The following is a 25,150-nucleotide window of genomic DNA, read 5'->3' as shown; positions in this document are numbered from 1 at the left end:
ATTGGGTAATATATCCTATTCCCTGAGACTTGGATTTGAATAAGTTCACCTTGGGGTTTTAGAAAGGTTGAGAGACAAGCTCTCAGAAACCCAGTGAGTACACTCTGGTGTAAAGATAGCATTTCCCCTGTAGGTGGCGACTGGTAGACAGGAATTTTGCTGGTAATTTTCAGACCAAAGCTACAAGCTGCAAAACACTGGCGATGTTGTGATAAGCATTTCCCACGAATAATACTCAGATTATTCAAGGAGTGAAGTAAGAGCCTGGCAGATACTCAGACACATTCCTTTAAATCCCCGATGACCTTTTTTTTTTCATGTGAATAAGAGAAAGTAGTACGTCTGCAGCATCATGGGAAATTAATCCAAGATAGACAGCAGCTTTCTTGTCTGGAGGTGTTGAGAAAAGGTGTTTCCCAATAAAGTGCTAAAGAAGAGAAGAAAACGACTAAAGGACTTGTCGGACAGGTCTGCCAGCTGCTTGTGCGTATAGTTTTTAACTAGCTGCCTTCCTTGCTATCATGGATTCACCATAGCATGCAGAGTTATATAAACACATTATTTATTTTGTTTTCTTTTTTATTTGTTTATTGGTTGTTTTTTGAGACATTATCATGTTTCCCAGGCTGGCCTCAAATAGCCTTAGATTCCCTATGTATTCAAGTATGGCCTTGAACTTCTGGCCTTCCTGGCTCTATCTCCTGAGTGCTGGGATTCCAGGTCCATGCCCACCTTGCCTGGTTTATGTAGTGTTTGGGATGGGACCCAGGGTTTTGTGCATAAGGAAAACAGGAAATTAATTTGTACTGAGATAAATTAATGGCTCTGTTTTTCTCCTTTCCTGGGTTCCCTTCCTTTTGTTTGGGTTCTGGTTTTGAGACAGAATCTTATATATCCTATGCTGGCCTTGATCTAGTGATCCTTCCGTGTCTACCTCCTGATCGCTGGGATAACAAGCCATGTGCCACCAGGCCTGGTCAGTTGTCTTAGTTTTACAATTAAAATTCCCCACACTGAACTCTACCTTACAGCTGCATCTGAGTGGTGAGTGGCAGAAGAGGTCTTCTCTTAGTATTTCATTGCTGCCAATCTGTTGTGCCTGAATGGCTATGGGGTCTCTAAAATCCCCCTCTTTTCTGTCCAGAAAGTCTCAGTGTCTTATTTGAGTTCTTTCAGACCATCAGAATCTGGGGATTTCACAAAAAGTCATAAATTGGCTATTATTGCAAAGTTGACTGTTGCTTAAGTTAATGATGTGATTTTGATGTTATTCAAAGATCTGAGCACATGGTCAGTGTTGGTTTTTGAAATGATGTTTAGGTTAATGATATGCCCAGATAATGAGAGCATCTTCACTGAAGAGGTCTGGAATACTTGTATTTGAGCAAGACTTACTGAAGAGTCTGTGTTTGCCGGAAGATTGGCCGTTGGCTAGGTCGATTTGACCCAAATAAACGTTGGCTGCCTTGCTGACTTCCATAATGTGTTGGTAGAATTTGGTATGTCTTAGATGCTTTCAAAATGACAACCTTAAGGTTACGAAGCCTGGAGAAGAAAGAAAGGCAACAAAGGGCTGCTTTCAGACAGGAGCTGATTGCATTGACTGTCCCATTTTTTTTCCTGTTGTTACTGTTTGTGTGTCCTTCATGCAAATGTCCTTGCTGATATACTGACTGCAGATGCCAGAGAGTGAGAAAAACAACTGGTGGTCGTTGATGGGTACTTTTCCTATGACAGAATTGCTTTTAATCTTTCAAGGCCAATTTCAATCAATCAATCAATCAATCAATCCATGAAGTAGCTGATGAATTTCTCTGTCCTGAAATGAGAGAAAGCATTGGAGTGACTTTGGATGTCAGCTCTGTAGGATTTGTTAAGTTGGCCTTGCAATTAAAAAAAACCTGTTTCGGGTTGTGAACATCTCCAGTCTGTTTCCTTATCTCTAAGTTCTTTTTTTAAAATCCATTCCAGATGGTCATGAGCCACCATGTGGTTGCTGGGAATTGCACTCAGGACCTCTGGAAAAGTAGTCAGTGCTCTTAACCGCTGAGCCATCTCTCCAGCCCTGTCTCTAAGTTCTTATTCTTCTGTTTTCTAGGCAGCTTTGCTACCAGGTAGATCAGCAGGCAAGAGCAGATGGTGGAAGGCCAATGACTTGATAAGTAATGGAAGCAGCCATGTTTCCTGGGAATCTCCCAGCAACTTTCTGACGTTGAAGCATGTTGTGTGCAATATTCCAATAAAGCGCTAGACACAAGATACTGGTGAAGCCAGCTGTGGTGATGCACACCTTTAATCCCAGCACTCGGGAGGCAGAGGCAGGCAGATGGCCGTGTGTTTGAGACCAGCCTCATCTATAATGGCAAATTCTAGGACAACCAGGGCTGTATGGAAAAACCCTGTTTCAGAACAAAACAACAACAAAAAGAAAAGAATACTGGTAGAGTGCATGCTGTGTAAGCACTGTGGAGCAATCATACTTTTTTTTATAAATGGGCCATAAATAAAATAATTTAATTCTAATTAACTCACAAATGAAGACATTGCACAACTGATTTAAGTTCCTGTCCTGACTTTGTTCCCTGTGGCCTGGAAATGTCAACCAAATACACCATTTCCCTCCCAAGTTGTTTATGGTGGTTTATCAGAGCAGCAGGAATGCAGACTTGTACCAGGAGTGGTGTTGGTTTTATTATGAAACTTACCAGATGTTTTTTATGCTTTTGGACTATTTTTGTTAGAGGATTGAAGGGGATTTGGGCACTTTAAACCAAACAGAAACAAAAACAAATACAAAAAACAAAAAAAAAAAAAACCCAAAACATTGTGTACTCAGAGCTTAATGGGCTGCTTTACTGGGAGCTTAGAAGACTGAGACATGCGGACAGTAGACGTTTCGATGGTGAAGTTTGAGAAGGAAGCAAAGACTGTTGAGACCATTTGTGTTCTATTTGGGATTAAGAATCTATGATTGTTGGTCAGCTGAGGCTGAGGAGTCAGCCATGATTAATGATCGAACAGCATCACTAAGGTGAAACTGGGTTTCAACTAAGACAGTGGATGTGAATCAGCTGGGGCTGAAGAATCAGTTGTGGGTAGTAAGAGACGAGCACATTCAGGGTGAAATCTTCGGGGAAGTGTTTTCTCACAGTCAGAACACAAAAGCTACGAATTAGAGGAGCCATGTTAGCATCTCAAGCCCGCAGTTGAACTTGTCAGTGTGTAACTGGCACCGATGTGGTTCCAGTGTGAAGGCATGAATGGGCCATGGAGAGCAGTGGAGGCTTGGTGCCTTGTGGCAGGTTTGGAGTTACCCCAGAAAAGTTCTGAGAGGCCATTGGTGAAGCCTCAGATGCAGTGGAGACGCCAAGATATTAGAGATTTCAGGATCGTGGGATATCCACTAGGGACAGTGGGAGGTGTGAAGTGGAGCCTGTCTAAGTCGAGGTGTGTGCTTTGCAGACAACAGACCTGAAGTGAGCTTGGTTTTCCAAGCCCTTTGAAGCCCGGAAGATGGAGTCTCAGATGTCAGCCATTGAGCTACACTGGGGCCGTTAGTCTTGCTTAAGTATGATTGCCCTTGTGCACAGTTCTTCCTTTTTGGAGTAAGTTCTTAAATTGTCTTTAATTTTATGAGAGCCCACAGAAAAGAGACCTTGAACTTTTAAAGCATTTAGCATTTATTTTAAGCACTAGAGGACTTTTAAAGTTGTACTGTATTTTATCTTAGGCTATTAACATGAGATCTTGGAGACAAATACGAGGATGTGGTTTCTACTAGACTCTTAAACCTTTTTGAGTAAACTGGTCTATGAGCTTGACCGTGATTGATGAAAAGGATGAGACTAGTGGTAATTCATTCTACTGCTACTGCCAAATGAAGCAAGACTTCTTGTGTTTGTTCAATGCATGATTTATTTTTAAATTTAATGTGTGTGTTTTAAAAGGTAAATCATCAGATCTACTCCCATCCTCCATGCATTTCCCCTCTGAGTTATCCCACCCAGATCCCCCTCCAACTTCATGTGGTTCTTATAAACTAACTGAGTGTCCTCAGTGCTGCCGGTATGTGCATGGGTATAGGACCATTTTGAATAGCCTCTCTGGGGCCACATCTCTTAAGGAAACTGACTCAGCATTTCCTAGAAGCTAGCAATTGCTATTAGCTCCTCAGCTAAGGGAGATAATGATGGCTTACTGACCTCCTTCCCATTCCACGCTGGGAGTTTGTCTGGCTTATGCGGGTTTTGTGTGTGTTATTGCAACGGCTGTGAGTTCATGTGTGCAATAAAGCTGTCCTGTACAGAAAATATGGTCTCATTGCAGAACTCCATTGTAGCTAGCTCTTAAAATCTTTCTAGTCGTCTTCCACGGCAGTTTCTGAGCTTTGAGAGGAGGGTGTGTGATATAGAGGTACCATTTAGAGCAGAAAACACCAGTCTCTTCCTTGCACGTTGACTTCTTGTAGATCTCTTCATTAATCACCATCTATTGCAAAAAAAGGAGTTTCTCTGATGAGGGTCGAGAGATGCACTAATCTATGGATATAAAGGTAAGAACATAGGAGGCAGTTGATTTAGCAAACATTAGTAAGTTCACCCAAGTACTGTGGTCTACCCAGCTACAGTTTTTTGGCTCAGTTAACAGTACCAAGCATGGATTTCAGCTTACTGAGCCAACCTTCAATGCAATTGGCAAGTGGTCAGTTAATCCTAGAATATACAGAAGCATGACCTCCTTAAACACAAAATTGGAAGGCAATTTGGCTTTCAGAGTCAATTTTATGTCATAGCCTAATAACCTGATGTTAGAAATTCCAGTTGTATCTATATTTTGGCTAATATGTAACAAATCCTAATATATCTATATCTATATCATCTGTATATATCTCACATATATAACATATATATATATATAATAGAAAGTAATCTATTTTATGTGAGGTTTTTAAAAAAGATTTATTTACTATGTATTACAATATTCTGCCAACATTATACCTGCATGCCAGAAGAGGGCATCAGATCTCATTTACAGATGGTGGCAGCCTTTGATCTCAACACTGTGGAGGCAGAGACAGGCAGATCCCTGAGTTCCAGGACAGCCAGGACTACACAGAAAAACCTTATCTCAAAAAAAGGAGGCAGGGACTAGAGAGATGGCTCAGTGGTTAAGAGCACTGGCTGCTCTTCCAGAAGTCCTGAGTTCAAATTCTGGCAAACACATGGTGGCTCACAACCATCTGTAATGGGATCTTAACCACATGATGGCTCACAACCATCTGTAAATGAGATCTGATGCCCTCTTCTGGCATGCAGGTATAAATGTAGGCAGAATACTGTATACATAGTAAATAAATAAATCTTTTTTAAAAGCTCACATAAAATAGAGATTACTTTTTTAAAAATGCAGAGACCATGTGAAGAGAAAACTAAAGACGTTTATAGACCTATTTTTAAGAATGTTATAGGGTTCCTTAACAGATTTAATTAAATAAGGATTGGCACATTGACCTTTTGGAGCTGGGAAAGTATTCTGGTTTAGAAGAAAGTACTTGCTAGTGTATTAATATATAAATATTTTTAAGACATGCCTATTCTTAAACAGGTTGTAAATTAAACACTTTGCAGATAGTTGAGTGATTGCCAATGGCAGGAGGATTCCAAAAGGCAAGAACATTTGTGAAAATAATGGTTATTTCCACTATGGTGATCATGGTCTGTATACATGTGTCAAGACTTACTAAAATGTACACTGACAACATTTGTTCACTTTATGTTATAAAATGGATATTATACATCAACCATGTCTCTATCAAACAGTCTTTATATTTTTGTGGTCCTGGGGATGGAACCCAGGGCCGCCTGCATGCAGACAAGCTTTCTTTCTACCACTGTGCCTCATTCCCAACCCAAATCAATCAAGCAGTTTTCTAAAAATCACCTGCACAACCTGTGATATGGCCAGTAACACAGTTGGCATGTGACCCTTTGTTTCTAAGAATTGTACTGCAGTCTCCCAGGCTTCCGTCATGACTCATACAACCTTCAATTTTGGCATTAGATGCTAGTGAGGACACATAGAGTGCTTCATTGGAGGTGGAAAGGGGACTGTTGTATTAGTTTGTTGTGACCCTGTCCTAGGCACGTGTGTGTCTGCAGTTGTCAATTACTTCTTGGTAATTGTTCTATGAGAGGTTGCTTGTCTAACATGTCTGAGGTTCTGGGTTCCATTTCTAGCACAACTGAATGAAGAAACAAATAGTAAATAGTTAAAGTCTGCAAGGCAAAAGGGGGAAGTGCCTCTCCTCTACTTCCAACCTACTTTCTAGAGGAAATATTGCTAACAATTTGGTGTATGTAACTTTAAATTTTATGTATGTGTGTTTGTAGGCATACATACATGTTTACATTATTCTATGAGTTTACTATATTTCATTTTTGAAAATATTAATTATTCTGCAACATTTTTCTGAATCTATCATGGGTACTCCATCTTATCAGCAAATACACCTCCCTCTCTTCCCTTCCACCTCCTTCCTCCTTTCCTTATTCCATCTTCCTCTGTTCTCTTTCTCCCCCCCCCTTGTTATTTTTCTTTAGTTTTTATTTAAAAATCCTTTCATGCAATACATGTTGATTATATTTCCCTATCCCTACTCCTTCCAGATCCTCCCCTTGTCCCTAACCACTCAACTTTATGATCTCTTTCTCCCTCCTCCTCTCCATCTCTCTGTCTCGTTCAGTCTCTCTGTCTGTCTGTCTCTGTGTGTGTTTGTCTCTCTGCCTCCCCGTTTCTCTTTGTGTGTGTGTCTGTCTCTTTCTCTGCTCCCCCCAGTCATGTCTGAGGCGCCCTTCAACAACAGGTGCCACAGAGGACTTGATTGTCTGTAACTCTGGGCCAGGTGTTACACTGATTTCCCATGGCATTGCTGCAGCACTGAAACTCTGATAGATGCAAAAATCCAATTACTTGATATGCACTAGGCCCTTGACAGATTTTTAAATAAGAATTGAAAATTAGCTTTCTATTCCCGGAAAGTAATTGAAAATCCATGTGCATTTAATTTTAGGATCTAAAGTCTATGACTAGCTAAGGGGTGAGAACAACTGGTTTTGTTATTGCTGTCTTAGGGAAATTGGAATTTGAGAATCCGAGTTGTGATGCTTTGAAAGGGAGCATTTAAAAAGTTAAAAATTTTAATTGGCACATAATTTTAAAGCTCAACGTACAATTATAAGTATTCAAGGGACATAATTTGACAACAGATGTATGCAATGTGTAATGCTCAAATTAGAGTACGATATGTCTGTCTCCTCAGACATGCATCATTTCTGAGGTGGAGAATATTTAAAACCTGACCTACTGGGTATTTTGAAATATACAATTAATTTTTCTTCTCTCTAGTTGCCCTGCTGTTCTGTATGTACACTAGTCAGCTGTACTGTATGTACACTAACCATCTTCTCTTCAGCCTCTCTTCCTCTCTTCCTCTCAGCCTGTGGCACTACCAGGCTTCTCTCTGTTTCTATGAAAGCGAGTGTTTTAGCTTCCTTGTATTCCTGGCTTATTTCACTTAACATAATATTTCCTAGCTCCTCCTAGTTGTGGAAATGACAGGACTTCATTCTTTTTAGAGCGTGATAATATTCCATCGTGCTTATATACTGAATATTCTGTATCCATCCTCTATTCTGTGAGCACCCAAGTTAATTCCATACCTTGACCGTTGTGAATAATGCTGCAGTAAGCATGAGAGTGCTGACGTCTTCTTGATATACTGACTTCATTTCTTTGGACATATGCCCAACTAGTTAAGAGACATCTGTGCCGCATTCTCCCTCTGGTTCTATTTTGAGTGTTTTGAGGAGTCAGAATATATATATATATATATATATATATATATATATATATATATATATTCATATTCTACTATATATACAGTAATATCCAAGCACCATTTATTGAAGAGATTTTCCCCAATGTATTTTTGGTGCCTTTTTAAAAAAAAATCAGTTATTTCTGGGTTCTTCATTCTGTATTGGCCAATGTGTCTGTCTTTACGCTAGTAACATGCTGTTTTGGCTACAGTAGTTTTATACAACATGTTTTGAAATCAGGTATTATTATGTCTCCAGCTTTGTTATATTGGATTTTGCTCGTTACTTTGGCAGGATCTTTGCAGTTCTTCCATACAAGTGTTAAGAGTGTTCCCTCTTGTTTCTGCGAAGAATGTTGCTGCTATTTTGATGGATGCTGCATTGAATCTATAGATGATGTTGGACAGTATACCTATGTCAAGAATATGAATTCTTCCAGTCCAGGAGCATTCCGGGCTGTCGTTCCCCTCCCCCCTCTGTGTGTACTTATGTGTGTTTCAATTTCTTTTACCAGTCTTTTATAGATTTGATTGTAGAGTTCTTTAACCTTTATGGTTAAATTAATGTTTAGGTGTCTTTATAGGTGTTGCAAATGATCTTGGTTTCTTTTTCCATTTGTTCATTGTTGTATAGGAATATAAGTCAGATGTGTTACTATATCCCTTTAATCCCAGCACTCAGGAGGCAGGGACAGGTGACTCTCTGTGAGTTCAAGTAGTTCAAGGCCAGTATGGTCTACATAATGAATTCCAGGCCAGCCTGGTGGGCACAGTGAGCCCCTCTCTCAAGAATAAAGAAGATCAATATTTATTTTTAATTTCATGTGTATGAGTGTTTTGCATATATGTATGTCTGTGCAGCACATGCATGCCCGGTGTTAGTGGAGACCAGAAAATGGCATGAGATCTCCTGTTACTGGAGTTGCAGATGGTTGTGAGCTGCTATGTGGCTACTGAGAACCAACCCCCCTGGGCCTCTAAAAGAGTAGCAAGTGTTCTGAGTTCCTGAGCCATCTCTTTAGCCCTCAGTACTAACTTTTATATATTGATTTTGTATTCTGTAACTTGTTTATCAGTTCTAACATATTTTGGTACAGTCTTTAGGCTTCTCTGTAGATCAGATAATGTTATGTGCAATAGGGTGATTTGACTTCCTCCCTTCCCACTGGATTTTTATCTCCTTTCTCTTTCTTAATTGCCTTAGCTGAGATTTTCAGAGGTCATTAAAAAAAATGACTGACAGTGCTGGAGAAATGGCTCCAGTTAAAAGGACTGCCTGCTCTTCCAGAATACCCACGTTTGATTCTCAGGACCACATGATGGCTCACAACTGTGTGTAACTCTGGTTGCAGGGGATCTCACTCTATCTTCTGGGATTCATGGGTACTGCCCACACACGGTGCAACACATATACATGCAGGCAAAATACCCATACACATAAATCAATAAAATAAAAATTTGTAATATTGACAATCAGGTCTTAGGAAAATCGGTTATCTTTTATAGTAATTCATTTTTTTTCTCCAAAGCATTCTTGATTCGAGATCATTTTGATGATTTCTGAATATCAAAGCTAAGTGCTAGGGTGTAGTTCAGTGGTAAAGTACTAGTCTTACATGTGCAAAGGCTTTGGTTTATTTCCTGACATCACAAAAAAAATTGTACTAAAAGAATTTAGAAATTAATTTCCATTAAGCTATTTAAAAGAATGTAGCCTAGACTTTTAAATTAATCTTGGGGAGGCACTATTTAAGATTATTTTTCCATCAGTATAATTTGGGGGAGATATCTGTTAAGATATTTTGTCCTTTTTTCTGTCGTTGTTGGAATCAAATTTAGGACCATGCACATGGTAGGAAAATGTTCTATCACTTAGCTACATTCCCAAACCTGTTTGGCTGCCTCATGTAAAAATAATTATTATTGACCTGTGATAATTGTTATCTCAGTGGCTTACTGCCTCTGTCTGCTAACCTAGGCCTAGTCCTTGGAAAGCTTCTAGCCTTCATACAATCTAATCTAGGCCTACAATGTTTTCAGCCTCTGTGACGTACTGTTAAATAAGCTCTTACTTAGCTTTCTGAGCTCTGGGTGGCTGAGTCAAAACTGCTCTCCAAACGGATTCAAACTTGCTTCTCTTGGCTTTTCCTGAATTGCTCTGCTTGGCCTCACGCTAATTTTTTGGCAATGTGTTCTAATCTTCTGTCTCCTTCCCATTCTCTGGCTCATTCTGTTTTCACCTGTGTCTAGTTTGATTTCTCTTCACCCGGTCTCTGTAAAACCCTCCCAGGAAAACTGCTTGCTCTCCGTCTCTCTGCATTGCCTCTGAAGTAGCTTCTCTTTCCTCTCTCTTCTTGTGAGAGTTGGGCATAACCTACTCCATCAAATTTTTCTAATTCATCACTTTGACACTCAATTAGACATCACTTTCAAACATGGATGCTTCCTTCTATAAAATTTACCTTTACTGTTTGGGATTAACGTTGTGTACTAAGGGCATATCTGTATTCCAGCCAGAAGGATTAAATGTGTGCTAATGGCTAAGATGCACCACATTAGAAACAGGTTTTTTTCCAATAAATAATACAATCTCAGGGGTCACAAAGTGATCAAATGTCCTGCAACAGGCTCATTTAAAAATTGTTACTAGTTATGTGCGGGCATGTGTGGTGATATGTATGAAGGGGTCTAGTTGCTTGTATAGGCCAGAGGAGGGTGGAATACCACCGGGAGGTGGAGTTACAGGCCATTTTGAGTCAACTAAACCTTGGTCTTCTGCAAGAGCAGTACATGTTCTTAATAGCTGAACCATCTCTCCAGCCCATTTTGGCCCATATTTAGATTAGATGTCTATTGTTCTAGCATTAGTCATTGAAAAGATTACCTTGGCTAACTTCTTCATAGTTTATGTGAATCTATTTCTGAGTTTTCTATCCTGTTACATAAATCTACTTGTCTTTTCTTTGATTTGTACCATCTTAACAACTATGGTGTTATATTGCTTTTGAAGTCTAACATTTCCCCCAATACTAAGTTGATTATTTTAGGTATTTGTTTTTGCCTAAACTTTAGACTCACACTCACTCTCTCTCTCTCTCTCTCTCTCTTTTTTGAGGCAGGGTCTCATATAGTCCTAGCTAGCCTAGAACTCTCTGTGTAAACTAGGCTGGCCTTGAACTCACAGAGTTCTGCTTGCTTTTGCCTCCAGAAAGCAGAATTAAAGGTGTGGACCACCGTGTACTGGCCTTAGAATTTATATTTCATCCAGAAAATAACTTGTCGAGAATTCTATTGGGATTCTGTTTAACATACAGATCTAGTTAGGAAGAATTGACTTACTGCACATGCTTAGTTCTTTGATATTTTTCATCAGAGTTTTATAGTTTCTTTTGTATAGATCTTATGCATATTTTTGTTAGATTTCTGCTTAATCATTTCATGGATTTGGTGCTAATGTAAATGCATTCTGGGTTTTGTTGTTGGAGGAAAGGGGAAGTTTAGATAGGGTCCCATTTTGTAGTTCAGGATAATCTGGAACTATTTAGGTCAAGATGAAGTCAAAGTCAGAGCAATCCAGGTGCCTCTGTTTCTTGAGTGCTGGGATTGCAGGCAGGAGCCACACCATACTTGGATTGGCATTATGCTTCAAGTACCGAATTCAACTGCGTTGTTGGCATATAGGCTCTCCCTTGGCTGTTTTGTTTAACCTTGTATCCTATAACCCTACTATAATTGTTTATTAGTTTCAAGAGCTATAAGGTACTATGTTAATTCTACTCTCTTAGTATATTTTCCCTCCATCAGTTGGACCTAAGACTAGCAATGGTAACACCATTTCACAGTTCCAATCTGTGTTTTGCTCCATCTGTATTAAACTTTTCTCTTTTGTCCTCTAAGGTGGTGTGAGGACACCATGACAGTCACAGTGGTTTATGATAACTCTGAGGCAACAGAGCTCTGTGCTGCTCAGCACCTCTACCTCAAGCCTATAGCAAAATTAATGATCAACGTGTTGCTCCCAGAATGTATAGAACCTGTGAGGCCCTTCTCTAACTGGGAAGTTCTTGACCAACTGAAAAGTCTGATTTGCCCTGACCAGTTCACCACAGTGCGACTCTCCAAGAGTACAAAAGACTTCATCCGGTTTGAGGGTGAGGCAGAAACACGAAGTTTGGTTCAGATCCTGAAAGCGAAGTTACATGGGAAGATCATCAAGCTCAATGGCTTGAAAACTGACTTAAAAGTCGTAGCCACAGATGCCCAGGGAGAGTGGGAACACTTTCCAAAAGAGAAAGAGGCCTCAGTGATTGAGGGAGCTGAAGAACAAGACCATGATAAGAGCCCTGATTCAATCTATTTTGAAGGCTTGCCCTGTAAGTGGTTTGCACCTAAAGGCTCCAGCGGAGAGAAGCCCTGTGAAGAGATCCTTCGAGTAGTCTTTGAGAGTTTTGGGAAGATCAAGAATGTGGATATCCCCATGCTTGACCCTTACAGAGAAGTGATGACAGGTGGGAGCTTTGGGGGTTTTAACTTTGGCTTGCAAACATTTGAAGCCTTTATACAATACCAGGAGTCAACTGACTTCATAAAAGCCATGGAATCCCTTCGAGGAATGAAGCTGATGCTTAAAGGAGATGATGGCAAAGCTCTGGCATGTAATATTAAGGTAAGAAGGATCCGGACTTCAGTTTCACTATTCTACTGATCCTGGGCCCGTGTTGGAAAGAAGCATCTAAATTAAATGTCTTTAGGGTCCACTAGGCTCTGATCAATCGGTGATGCAGAGATGCATGCTATCATTTATACATGTATGTGTAGGAAGAAACACAGTCTTAATGTGAACACCCAAGCTTCTGAACCCAGGTAGCCCACCCGCTGTGATTGTAAAGCGGTGATTCGTACCATCTGGGGCTCTGCCCAAGCTTTAAGAGGTCAGTAAAGGATTCTTCGTGCCTCCTGTGGAACTATTACGTATGCTTGTTGTACTTGACAAGTTGCTGGGATAGGGAGTCATGAAGTCTGAAATCACAAGGAGAGCACTTCTCTCCCTCATTGCCTTGAATCAAAATCCCAAAGGCCCGTGACCTTTGCTTTCAGATCCAGCCTGTCTATGTAGGCATGCTACTTCACTGATGTCTGAGATTGCTTTGGTCATCTTTATGTTTTCTTTACACTCATCAAGATTTGTTTCAAGGCCTGGAAGCATTTAGACTTATCAAAATGGAACTATTGTAATTTTTCTATAATATATAAGCACGATATAAAAACTTTGGAAAATGCACACGATTAGCTAATACCTAAATAATATACTTTTTTTTCAAAAAGAGCAATGGCTATTTAGCAAAAGATAAGGTGCCAATAAAATATCAAAACACTGGAGCTGGAGACACATCTTCTCAGCATCTTGCAGAGGAACGAGGAGCAAGGAGCAAGGAGCAAGGATCAAGGTTTGGTTCCCAGCACCCACATAGTGGCTCACAAACCTGTGTAATGCAGTTCCAGGGTATCTGAAGTTCTCTGTTGGCCTCCGTGGTTACCAGGCATGCAGGTGGTATATGAACATACATGCAAACCAAATGTCCATACACATAAACTAAACTAACATAACAGAAGTGCCACATGCTAAAGGAAAATATAGTTACCAAGAAATAGAAAGCTGCTCCCTTTGTCACACAAAGCCACTCATAATTGAGCCTTCTTTTACGTATGGGATTTATAACAATTAAATATATGCTCAGTTAGGAATGACAGTGAATGTCTTTTATGCCAGGGCTTATGATACGGAAGCAGGAGGATCAGGAATTCAAGAACAGTTTGGACTCTCTGAGACTCAAGTCTCCAAGAAAATAGTAGTTGGTGCAGCGGATGTAACTGAGCTGGTGGCCTGCGTGCCTGCCATCCACGAAGCCTTAGGTTCTGTGGAGAAATTCAGTGGATTGTTATACTTTTTAGTGTCTGAACGTTGGATAATGCAGTTTGCACATATACAAACTAGTCTGATTGTAGTCTATTTGTGCATGTATTATGTATATAAATCCACTCGAATTTCTCCTTTACTCCATTCCTTCTCTGACAGTTTTAATGTTCTCCTATAGGCTTTGTAAGTGCTTATGTTCACAGTAATTATAATTAATTCCTACACCTCAGAAATGATTTACAATGAGGAATCTTTAGAAATTACCTTCTATATACTTCACTCTCCACCAGAAAATCTGTTCGTGAAATGAACAAGAATATAGGGAACTATCTGACAGACCCAGAGAAATCTGTAATTGAAGTTCCTTAACATGACAAGATTTTTACTTTCGGCTTATACAAACCAAAGGACCCAAATGACAAAAGTTATACTTAGTAGGAGGAAAAATACAAGGTATTTGACTAAAACTCTATATCTCAAATACAAAAAAAGCTCCTCTAGTCTAGCATTAAATTATATTGGGCATATACAGCCAGCATAACCTAGGGTTGCTCTGAAACATATAATCATATATTTTTAAAAAAATCTTCTAATTGTTTCATATTTTAATTAGTTATTAGTATGTTTAGGGGAGAATACTTCGTGTTAAGAAACTAGCATACAAATGGATGGGTATTTCGTTTATTTACCTTTAGTTTTAATTAATTTATTTTATTTTGAGATGGGGTGGTCCAAAACTCACTCTGTTGTAGCTTCAGTCTAGCCTCAAGCTTATGATCCTCCTGCCTCATTCTCCTGAATGCTAGATTTTCAGGCAGGTATCATTTAAATCCTGCAGAACCCTAAGAGCACAACACTGGTGCACACTTAGTCACGATTCCTATTGTGACGGAATAGAACAGTATAGATGCAGTCTCTTAAATGTACAATTTCAGACCATTGCTAATGGGAAAACCTGACAGCCCTTTCAAGGTAGAAAGAACCAAAGGAAGAAGAGTATTGAAGAAAAAGAATAGCTACTGTTTTGAAAAGGAGAATGATGTATTATAAAACACAAACATACACACAAAAGCCCCCCGAGATCTGTGGGACAGAAAAACACCATCTTTAACAAACAAACAAAAAACCCTTGATAGGCAGAGGGAATCTAGGCCACTTGGAATTAAGGACACAACACAGCACAATAAACTGTCCTCACATGGGAAAGCCGTCAAACAAAATTCATAAAAGTCTCATGCCTGCAACAATATACCAATGCACAAGATAGCAAAAATGGGTGGTTTTCCTCCTTAGGCTTAGAATGAATTATCAAACTTTCAAGCTTGCCCTGCTTAGTAGCATATGCTATACAAGTAGGCTGGTATTTTACCATAAGATTTTTGGTTTTTGTCTCAAATCACTGACTTGGTTTTTGTATACATCATCTTATTTTCATATATTTATATTTGTAGTGATTCATTTTAACCAACTTACTGCGTTAATAACCTCTTAATTCGAAGCGAATAGTTTACTACTACAATAGGATGCACCGAATTTACCAACTGGAGCACAGTAGAGTAACTACATCGTATTGTTTAATTCACAGCTATAGAAAAATGTTTGCCTTTAAAAATACAATCAAGATGAGGACTCCATAGTTTATGAACAGCGAAATACTAGGAAACAGTGAATGAAGAAATAAGGTCATTTTCATCCATGGCCATTCATAATTTTGTCTTTAGAAACCTGGAAGAAAATGTTGTAGTCATTTAGTCGTTTCTTCAATCTCATGAGTTACTGAAATATGTGGTGCTAATAAATCAAAGTTCTTTTCTGGGCCAAGGTAGGCAACAGTGGCCCCATTGAGGATTTCCTCATAAAAGTCCTCTTTGGAGGTATACGTGATATGTGATTCTTTGGACCTTTTTCACATTCTTGCACTATGGGTTCCAGCCTTGTGTTCACCACCATCTTATGGGCATTCCCACTTCCAACACCAGAGAAAACATAAGTGCCAATGGACCACATACACTGGAAATTTGTTCTGGAAAAAATTAGCTGTGGCGACACCCAGCTGCTCGGAGCTACAGCCTTGCATCACTTGGCCTAGGCAGAAGTACAGCAGCCTTTAGACATTCAGCAGGCTTCCGGCAGGTTTATGGCAAACCATCGGCTGGGAGCAAGGGCCGTGGCCTGATGCATACATCCCATGGAACCAATAAGCTCAGTCCCCTGGACCAGCTGGGGTACTCAAGCAAGAACTCTGCATTTCCGGGTTGGTCGTACACTAGCCTGGCAGCACAGGCATCAGCACATGCTAACCCGAGTAGCTCTCTCTAGGAGGCTTGTCACCCATCGATTATCACCCTGAAGGCCTAACCCAACAATGGAAAAGACAGCTAAATTCTTCTCTAAGCCAGTCTTTGGCATTGGCATGAATTTGCATTTTCAGTTTCTCGTGTGTGTGTGTGTATTTGTGTGTGTGTGTGTGTGTGTGTGTGTGTAGCTACTTGTGTTAAGAGGAACCATGGCTGTGAATTTATTATTTTCATGCATGTTTATTGTTTCCTTTATGCAGCATTGGGGATCAGCCCAGGATTTTGCTAATGCCAAGCAAGCACTCTACCACTGAGCTTCATCCCCAGTCCTCTTGTGTATATTTCAATAAGTAGTTTTCCTGTTTATTTTATTATTCATGGTGCTGAGGATCAAACCAAAGACCTCCTGAATACTGACAAGCTAACAGAGCATCTGCCTCTTTTAGCGTCCTTATCCCACTTATTATATTTCAAGATAATTCATGTAATTTCATCTGCTATCGCATTAGGTTAGTTTTCTTGTCTCCTTTCTGCCTACCCATTCCACGGCATGCCTATTACTTTTACCTCTGCTGACTTAAAAAACAACAACTACTACTACTCATCAATCGGGTTGACTTGTATGGCTTACTAGAGGTAATATATTCCTGACCTATGTCCAGACTGCCCTGTGATGCTTCCCATGGTCATATGTAAAGTAAGCTCCTGCACAAAACATGGAAGACATAAAAGTAGGAGGGGACCAAGTTGGGAAGGAGGTGCGGGTTTGTTAGAGTGGGAGTGTAATCAGAGAGGGCAAGGAGGTGAGTCTATTCACAATACAGTGAAAACATGTATCAAATTATCAAGAATTAAATAAAAATTAACCAACAAATATTGTGAAACACTTAAGTTTAGTCATATAGAATTAAAATGGTAATTTGATGTTGTATTTCAAAGGTTTTGCCAAAGAACATCCTAGTGCCTACACGCACCATCCAGCCCTGGGCCCATAAGCAGCAGAGCATCGTGGCTGGGATTCGAAGAGGGCATTTCGCATTCATTTGGTTTGGAATTGCGGTGTACCGTTTTAGCTTCCTCCCTCTGGTCTGGGATTCATCTAGCCTTTGACAAGTCTTTCTAAGAAATCTTTAATTTGTCTTGGGACAGGTTATGTTTGATACAACCAAACATTTCAGTGAAGGAGCCATACAGAGGAGGAATCAGGAAAGGCTAAAATTACAGGAGTTGGAGGAAGAGAGGAAAAAAGAAAAGAAGAGGGAAGAAGAAGTAGCTGAAAGGTAAGTGGGCTGATTTTTATCATCGAAGAAGTTTTTCCTTTTGATTTTTGGACTATTTCATCTAGGTAAATAGTGAGATTTGGTAGACAGTATGGAAGGGAGGGGTAGGCTTTGGCACAGATCAAAAACTCTATCAAAGACAGTCTTATACAATGCAGATGTCAAAATAGAGAAAATGAAGAAACCAGTGTGCCTGGAAGTGAGAATGAGTAAGAAGGATGGGACCAGCCAGATTAGGAAGTCTGGGGGAGAGGATTCTAAGAGAGAGTGAGGAATTTTTTTTTCAGTGCTGGGCTTTGAACCCAGGGCCTTGTACTTGCTAGGCAAGCATCCCATTGGTGGGCTACAGTTATGAGCTGAAAGTTTATAGTGATAATCCTGATCTACTAAATTAGAAACTTTATTAGTTTGCCAATAAAAATTAGTCACCCAATTAAAAATTAAAAAATAACATGGAAAAGCTTTCTGTCTCTAAAATGATCAGGAATCAAAGTAAGAGACTCATGGATTTGTTGGGGCCATCATTTTTCTTATTGGCCAGAATTCTTACTGGGAATTTGGGGTACTCCATTTACTTCCTTCAGTCTCACCACATTACCTACCAATGTTGGGGCTTCAGCCTAGCTAGCTAGATTATTTGCCTACCTAGACCATTGCCAAACATTTGCCAAGAAAGGACAGATACCAGCGTTATAGGGTTCTGGAAATCCAGTTTTGACCTCCTGGTCCCTTCTCTTTTATGTAAACCACACTATTTAAAAAAAAAAAACATTAAGGACACTCTTCCATATGGCTCTCGTTTTTAGCTGGTCACATGTAGGCAATTTGGCCAGAGCTTCTGCCACTTCAAGGTACTATTTGTTCTGAAGGCTGAAAATTCCATTTAGATAATCCTTTGTCCTCTGGCTACCTGCGGATCCAGTTAATAGCCCATTATTTCTTCTCACGTTCTCATGAGCTGATAACTGAATTTATCTAGTTCCCTTAGCCCCTATATCCTTTCTAGCATTTGTAGTTGTTTGTTTTCTTTATTATAGCCATTCTGACAGAGATGAAATGGAATGAATCGTGGTGGAGTTTTAAGATGCATTTAAAATGTTTTTTTATGTGTGTGTTTTGACTACATGTAGTTTGAGCATGCTTAGTTCCTGTGGAGGCCAAAAAGGATGTTAGGTTCCCTTGAGCTGGAGTTACAGGCAGTTGTGAGCTGCCACGTGGGTGTCAGGAACTGAGCCTGGGTCCTCTGCAAGAGCAGCCAGCACTCGCCACTGCTAAGCCATGTCTTTACGCCATTCTTAGTATAGTTTTGGTTTGCATGATGATAGCTATTAGATACTGTTTCATGTGCTTATTTCCCATCTGTTCACCTTTTGAGAATTATATATTAATGTATTTGCCCACTTATTAATTGGATAATTTGATTTTTGATAGTTTTGAAAGTTCATATATTTTATGTATTATTAACTCCTTTGGATACATAGTTGGAAAAGCGTTTCTTCCATAGGCTCTCTTTCCATTGAGAATATATCTATATAGATACATACAAACATGTAATCTTAGAGTAAAAAAAGGGAAAACAGAAAGGACAAGCAGTTAAATTTTTAATAAATGAGGAGGCTGGAGAGATGGCTCAGTGGTTAAGTGCACTGGCTCCTCTTCCAGATGTTCTGGACCCACATGGTAGCTCATAACTGCCAGTAACTCCCAGAGAATATGACTCCCTCTTCTGGCCTTTGAGGGCACCAAGCACACTGAATGAGTGAGTAAATAGCAGGAACTTATTAGAACAGCTTCTTTCTGGCTAGGTGGAAGGGTGTGCTCAGTTAAAGTTGAAGTCTCCTGTCTTCATACTGTTCAAACAGGGGCTGAGCCCAGACCTGTCAAGGCTCAGTTGTTCAGTGGATCTACAGTCACTATAGGGGTGTCTGTTTTTGTTGTTGTTTTTGGTTTGTTTTTGTTTTTTGTTTTTTGGTTTTTTTTTTTTTTTTTTTGTATATCGGGAGCCATCTCTGTCCACTTTGCAGCCTGTGTACTGGGTAGATTCTCATTTGCTCTAAAAACTTCAATTTGTATACCCCATAGGGGCTAATATCCAAGCCAAGGAGTGTCTTCTGAGTGTGTAGCCCAGTGGGGAAGCAAACAGAGAGCTGAGATCCTTACTAAAGTATGTATGGGTCTCAGTGCTTTCAAATCATGTACAGCGTTAAATGTACATCCTTCCTATAAAAGGAAGGATGCTGTGGAAATTTGAGAGAGGCCTGTTAGACCTGAGCTTCACAGTTCTCAGTCCTGCTGACCAAAACCCATGGCAGAGAGAGGTAGCCACCCACTAACCCAGGCCTTGAGTTTCCACAGTTACCTGTAGGTGATAGTCTACTACCCCTTGCCACAAAGAATGGGGCCCACCTATCACAATGTACTTTCCAGTCAGAGCCTATGTGCTGCCTGAACTTCTCAGCATGGAATGTCCAGTCTCAAATGATAGGGTGCCACTCAAGAAGACACCTGATTATATATAGCCTTCCAAATTATGAAGCAGGGCAATATGGATTTTGTCTTTACTATATATCTGGCATGCAGGAGGAATCACTGTCACACTGAATCCTCCCTTTGGACTTAAGGCTTGTGAGAACTGTGGCATCCTCCTGTGACTGTGATGACTGTCCTGTTTTACCAGGGCACACTATGTCTGAGACTCTGGGTTCCCCTCCCCTGCCAGGGAACTGGGTGAACTGGTTTCATGGCCTGTTTGTTTTTCTGAGCTTTTCAGCTGTCTTAGAATTAGTTTTGTGATTTCAGACTATAGCCCTTTTTCTGCTTTCACAATAGGAACTGCTGCTCATTTTCTTGCCTGTTCTTCAGGACATCATATAAAATTACCAGAGCTCTCTCTCCTTCCCTTCTTTCTGTCCTTCCTTCCGTGTCTATAAGGTATCCCTTATAGATTTGTATTTTACACACAAAATTGTGTCTTTTCCCTTGACTAATTTTTTATTTTAGGGGACATGTGTTTTATTTCTTTTGTATGTATGTATGTATGTATGTATGTATGTATGTATGAGTGTGCGTGCGTGCGTGCGTGCATGTGTGTGTGTGTGTGTGTGTGTGTGTGTGTAGGCCAGAGGATCTCAGTTGTCATTCTTCTGATGCTGTCCACCTGTTTTGTTTTTGTTTTTGAGAAAGAATCTTTCACTGGCTTGTAACTAGACTATCTAGTCAGTGTGTCCCAGGGATCCTGTCTCTGCCTCCCCAGCACTGGGATTAAAGGAATACACACCATGCTTATACACACCATGCTTTTTCCCTTCTTTTTCCCTTCCATGCTTAGTCAGGTCTTTGTATGTACAAGACAGTCGCATTACTGATGGAGCCACACCCCCCCCGGGTTGTTTTTGTTTGTTTGTTTGTTTTTTTGCCATGAGTTGTCAATTCCAGGTCCTGAGGGTATCAGACATAGGTTTCTGGAAGCCTAAATGATTATTAGTTCTTCGGGGTGGGGAATGGGTGTGAGACCAAATGGCTAATAATTATTGCTTGAATGAATTGTGAATCTTAATTGTTGTTCAGAAAAAGAAAAGACGAAGTAAGGAAAGCCCAAGAAAAGAGAAAGAAGGCCAGGGACAGGAGGCGAGCTCTGAAGGAAAGAGACAGACACCGTCAAAGAAGGGAAAAAGTGAAAGCCAAGTCTGAGGCTCGCCAAGAGCAGGAGTCTTCCGGAGAGTGGGAGGAGCGGAAGTACTTGCTGGCTCGGAGGCGGGTTGAAGCTCTTCGGTTGCTTCGGGTACTTCTGAAGAAAATTGCAGTAAGGCTGTTTCCTAACTATTCTCTTTAATTCTGGTAGGTACTAGTCTTTCCAAGGCCTAACCCTTTGGCTCTAAGTACTGTCCCACCAACAGCGAACTGCGTGGAAGACTCGTGGCTTTCATAGGGGTTTCCTTTTGTTTCTCCCATAATCCCAACCATGCATTTCTAAAACCAGTCTCTAAAGCAGGACTGTCTTAACTTGGCCCTCACTTCCCGTGTCTAAACTTTAAGTGACTTTAGCTACTTCATCTTCTTGTTTGTGTTCCGAATGGATATGACAGAAAAATGCTAGGGAGACACAAAGGGTGGGTGTGGTAGGGTGTTCTCTCTGTAGCCTTCCAGTAACTTCATTCATCCATCTATCTGTAACAGGTTTGGATGAGAAAAGAGAAGAACCTTGAGCCTTGTCAAACGCACATTAGCCTTCTCTTGAACTGTCTGGTAAGAAATTTCCTAACTCACAAATTTTCTTCTTCATAGATTTTTTTTCATTTCTCTAAGGTGTTTCTATCCTTCTGTGGGCTCCTAGAGATAGCCAGAATCACAGATACCTTAGAATAATAGACAGAGATATTTCTGAAATATTCATTTAAAAGTCTATATGCAGATTTAAATAGGAAGAATGATTGCTGCCACTCTTCTATCAAGTGAATTTTCTGCCTATTTGCCATGGAAAGCTCTTGCTCGTTACTATGGATAGTTAATTATAGATCTTCTGGATAACTGAACTTGGTAAAAGCAGAATCAGAAAAAAAACTATTTCATACTTCAATTATTGATATAGCAAGCCCAGCTAGACTGGACTTTAGTTTACCTTAGTGATGTCTGTGCTGGTTTTGATATGCTTGGTCCAGGGAGTGGCAATATTAGGAGGTGTGTCCTTGTTGGAGTAGGTGTGTCACTGTGGGCATGGACTTAAGACCCTCATCCTACTGCCTGGGAGCCAGTGTTCTCTTAGCAGCCTTCAGATGAAGATGTAGAACTCTCAGCTCCTCCTGCACCATGCCTGCCTGGATGCTGCCATGTTCCTGCCTTGATCATAATGGACTGAACCTCTGAACCTGTAAGCCAGCCCCAATTAAATGTTGTCCTTAAGAGTTTCCTTTGTCATGGTGTCTGTTCACAGCAGTAAAACCCTAAGAAGTTGGTAAAAGGGGCTGGGGTATTGCTGTGATAGGCCTGACCATGCTTTTGCTGGGAAGAATGTGGATTTTGATTTGGAAAGCAGTGGAATTCTTTAAGTGGGGCTGAATGGGCTGTCCTAGTAGAACTATGGAAGACTTTGTTGCTGAGAGTGACTTGAACTGTGCAGAGCTGGCCCAAGAGGTTTCAGAGGAGAATTTCAGTATGTGGTCTAGAGACTGCGTTTATAGTATTTTGGTGAAGAATGTGGCTGCTTTTTGTCCTTGTCTTAAGCCTTGAGGCTAAGGTGAAGAGATTTATATTAATTGCATTGGCAAAAGAAGTCTCAAAAAAGCCCAGCAGAGACTTTGTTCTCTGGTTAAGTCTCACGAAGAGCATTTTGAACAAATATGGCAAGCTAAGAAAGGGAAAATATAAAATATATGGTTGGAGTATTAAAGGGGCACCAGGAAGTGAAATGGAGCTGAGTCCTATGTTCAAGGATATTAAATTGAACTAAGGGAGTGGGACTTTGGGGCAAGATCCTTCCCAGCTAAGTTTAGATCCAGGCATGTGGTGCACACCTTTAATCCCAGGAGACAAAGCCAAGCAGATCTCTGAGTTCAAGTCCAGCTAGGGACAGACCAAGTTCTAGGTGAAGAAAACTTAAATCCAACCTTGGTGTACCACACCTTTAATCCCAGTGCTCAGGAGACACATGCCAGATCCGATCACTGAGTTCAAGGTCAATCTATCAAGCAAGTTCCAGGACAGCCAAGCTTAGGAAGTGAGGGATACAGGAAACAGACAGCTGGTGATAGAATAAAGGGGTGCCATGTTCCAGCCTCAGCAAGCAGCAGAACATGGTAGCTTTGGGCATGTAGCTCTGGCTTTAGAGTGAAAAATACAAGGGTCTACTGGGACAGTTGATGCTGATTAACTGGAGTGAAAAAATTAGTGGTGATTAAGAAGAGGCCAGTGTCACTGAGGTGAAATCTTCTGGGAAGTGTTTTCTGAGAGCACAAAGGAGCTGTGTTCCAGAGATAGCCAAGGTTGTATCCTGTGCTTTAGCTAGAGTTAGTAATGTGTAAGCATCACCCAGGTGGTACTGGTTTTGAAGGCATGAAGGATCATGAAGAGCAGCTGAGGCTGGGCACTGTGAGAGGCCCTTGGTGAAGGTGCAGCCTCAGTTGCAGTTGATGGCCCAGGACTAAAGGAGTCATGCAAAGAAGTTGAGGCTTGGCACCATGAAGAGAGCCTAGGAGAGGCTATTGGTGAAGCCTAGTTACAGTGGAAGACCCCAGCATACTGGAGGTACAGCACCATGGGATGATGACCAGCGGCAGTGGAATGGATCAACCTGAGTTTAGAGTACTACAGAGGACAGAGCTGGAGAAAGTGACACCAGCCTTTTGGAGGAGCCCAGAAGATCATGGGTAGATCCCAGACATTGAAACAAGAAGCTGTAACATCAAAGCTGCCTATGTTAAAGATGCCAGACCTGTGGGCTATCTGCTGAGGAAAGCTGCTAACAGGGAGTGGAACCAACACAGGGAAAGAAGTTTGTTGCAGTCAACACAGAAGAAAAAGGAGGTGGGGGTCTGAAGACCACTTTGACATCAGACATGGAGATGCAGAGTTTGGAGTTTGCCCAGCTGGTCTCCTGTGGGAGACAGAGAATGGAATGTGATGGTTTGTATGTACTTGATCCAGGGAGTGGCACTAATAGGAGGTGTGTCACTGTGGACATGGGCTATAAGACCCTCATCCTAACTGCCTGGAAGCCAGTATTCTGCTAGCAGCCTTCAGATGAAGATGTAGAACTCTCAGCTCCTCCTGCACCATGCCTGCCTGGATGCGGCCATGTTCCTGCCTTGATAATGGACTGAACCTCTGAACCTATAAGCCAGCCCGAATTAAATGCTGTCCTTTATAAAACTTGCCTTGGTCATGTTGTGTTCATAACAGTAAAGCCGTAACTAAGACAATGTCCAAGTGTGACTTTTTTGTAGAAGCTACCTGTTTAAAAGGGGTATGGAGCATAATTCTGAAACCCATTAATATTTACACTGATTACAAGTTACTAGAGAGGTGCTGTGCTCTGATGTGTGACAGACCTCAGTGGGAATGCACAGCAAACCTTCCTGAGATTAGCTGTGCAGGCATCATCTTCCCCTTACTCTGTAGCTGTTCAGAGCAGGTTGTATCAGAGCTGACCAGAGGCAGATTCCTGGGCACAGTGCTGTTTTCTACCCGTCGTTTGGGGCTTCTTTGCTGTCTTTGTAAGGTGCACATGTTCCACCACTGAACTGAACCTTCGTTCCCCAGGCCTTCCCTGTTAACGAGGCAGGCCAGGTGGCTCCACTTGGAGACATCATCAACTTGCAATCCCTAGAGAAAGATCGGAGTATGAAATAGAGGGACAGTTTATTTAGTAAGTCAGTTACCTTGTTGGACTTGTTTCACCCATGTGTCTTTTCTTGTACTAGGGTTTCCTCTGAGGGCTACAAAGCATTCCGTTTTCCTCTGTTTCTCTAGCAGCCATTGCAAGACTTAAAACAGACTTGTCAATTTTTTGAGCAAATAAAAAGTTAGGTGTTTTAAGTGCCATGGCATAAGAATGGTCATAAAAATTGCTCTTATTAGATCAAAACGCTTTAATTTAGTAGTTTCCTCATACAGTATTACTCCTAATTTGGACCCATCCTGGGTTGGTTTTTTTTTTTTTTTCAGAGCAGTACCAGCCCAGTTTTTGGAAATTTTTAATTTCCTTGTCTTTTGTTTTGAATTATTATGTATATTTTTGTTTGTTTGTTTTGTGTGTGAATGGGGATGGCTCACATGCCACTGTGTG

At 40.7% G+C, this 25,150-nt stretch overlaps 1 protein-coding gene across 9 annotated transcripts in view; it reads left to right on the top strand.

The window, feature by feature from the left end:
• Akap17b (A kinase (PRKA) anchor protein 17B) overlaps positions 1–25,150 on the top strand; it is a 38,319-nt gene that overhangs the window by 8,724 nt on the left and 4,445 nt on the right. For 4 of the 9 annotated variants that reach the window (XM_063279981.1, XM_017602378.3, XM_002730183.7 and 1 more), the window contains 4 exons: positions 11,774–12,542; positions 17,240–17,370; positions 20,938–21,172; positions 21,547–21,615. In XM_063279981.1, coding sequence (XP_063136051.1) covers positions 11,790–12,542; positions 17,240–17,370; positions 20,938–21,172; positions 21,547–21,615 — 1,188 coding nt within the window. In that variant the 5' untranslated portion in view covers positions 11,774–11,789. Of the gene's footprint in view, positions 1–4; positions 12,543–17,239; positions 17,371–20,937; positions 21,173–21,546; positions 21,616–22,028; positions 22,272–25,150 lie in introns of those variants that run through there. The other 5 variants (XM_063279983.1, XM_063279982.1, XM_063279984.1 and 2 more) reach the window with 4 other exon arrangements.

This window comes from Rattus norvegicus, chromosome X (genome assembly GCF_036323735.1).
Source record: "Rattus norvegicus strain BN/NHsdMcwi chromosome X, GRCr8, whole genome shotgun sequence".
In the NCBI taxonomy this organism is placed as follows: Eukaryota; Metazoa; Chordata; class Mammalia; order Rodentia; family Muridae; genus Rattus; species Rattus norvegicus.
This window is presented reverse-complemented; position numbering and strand designations above follow the sequence as displayed.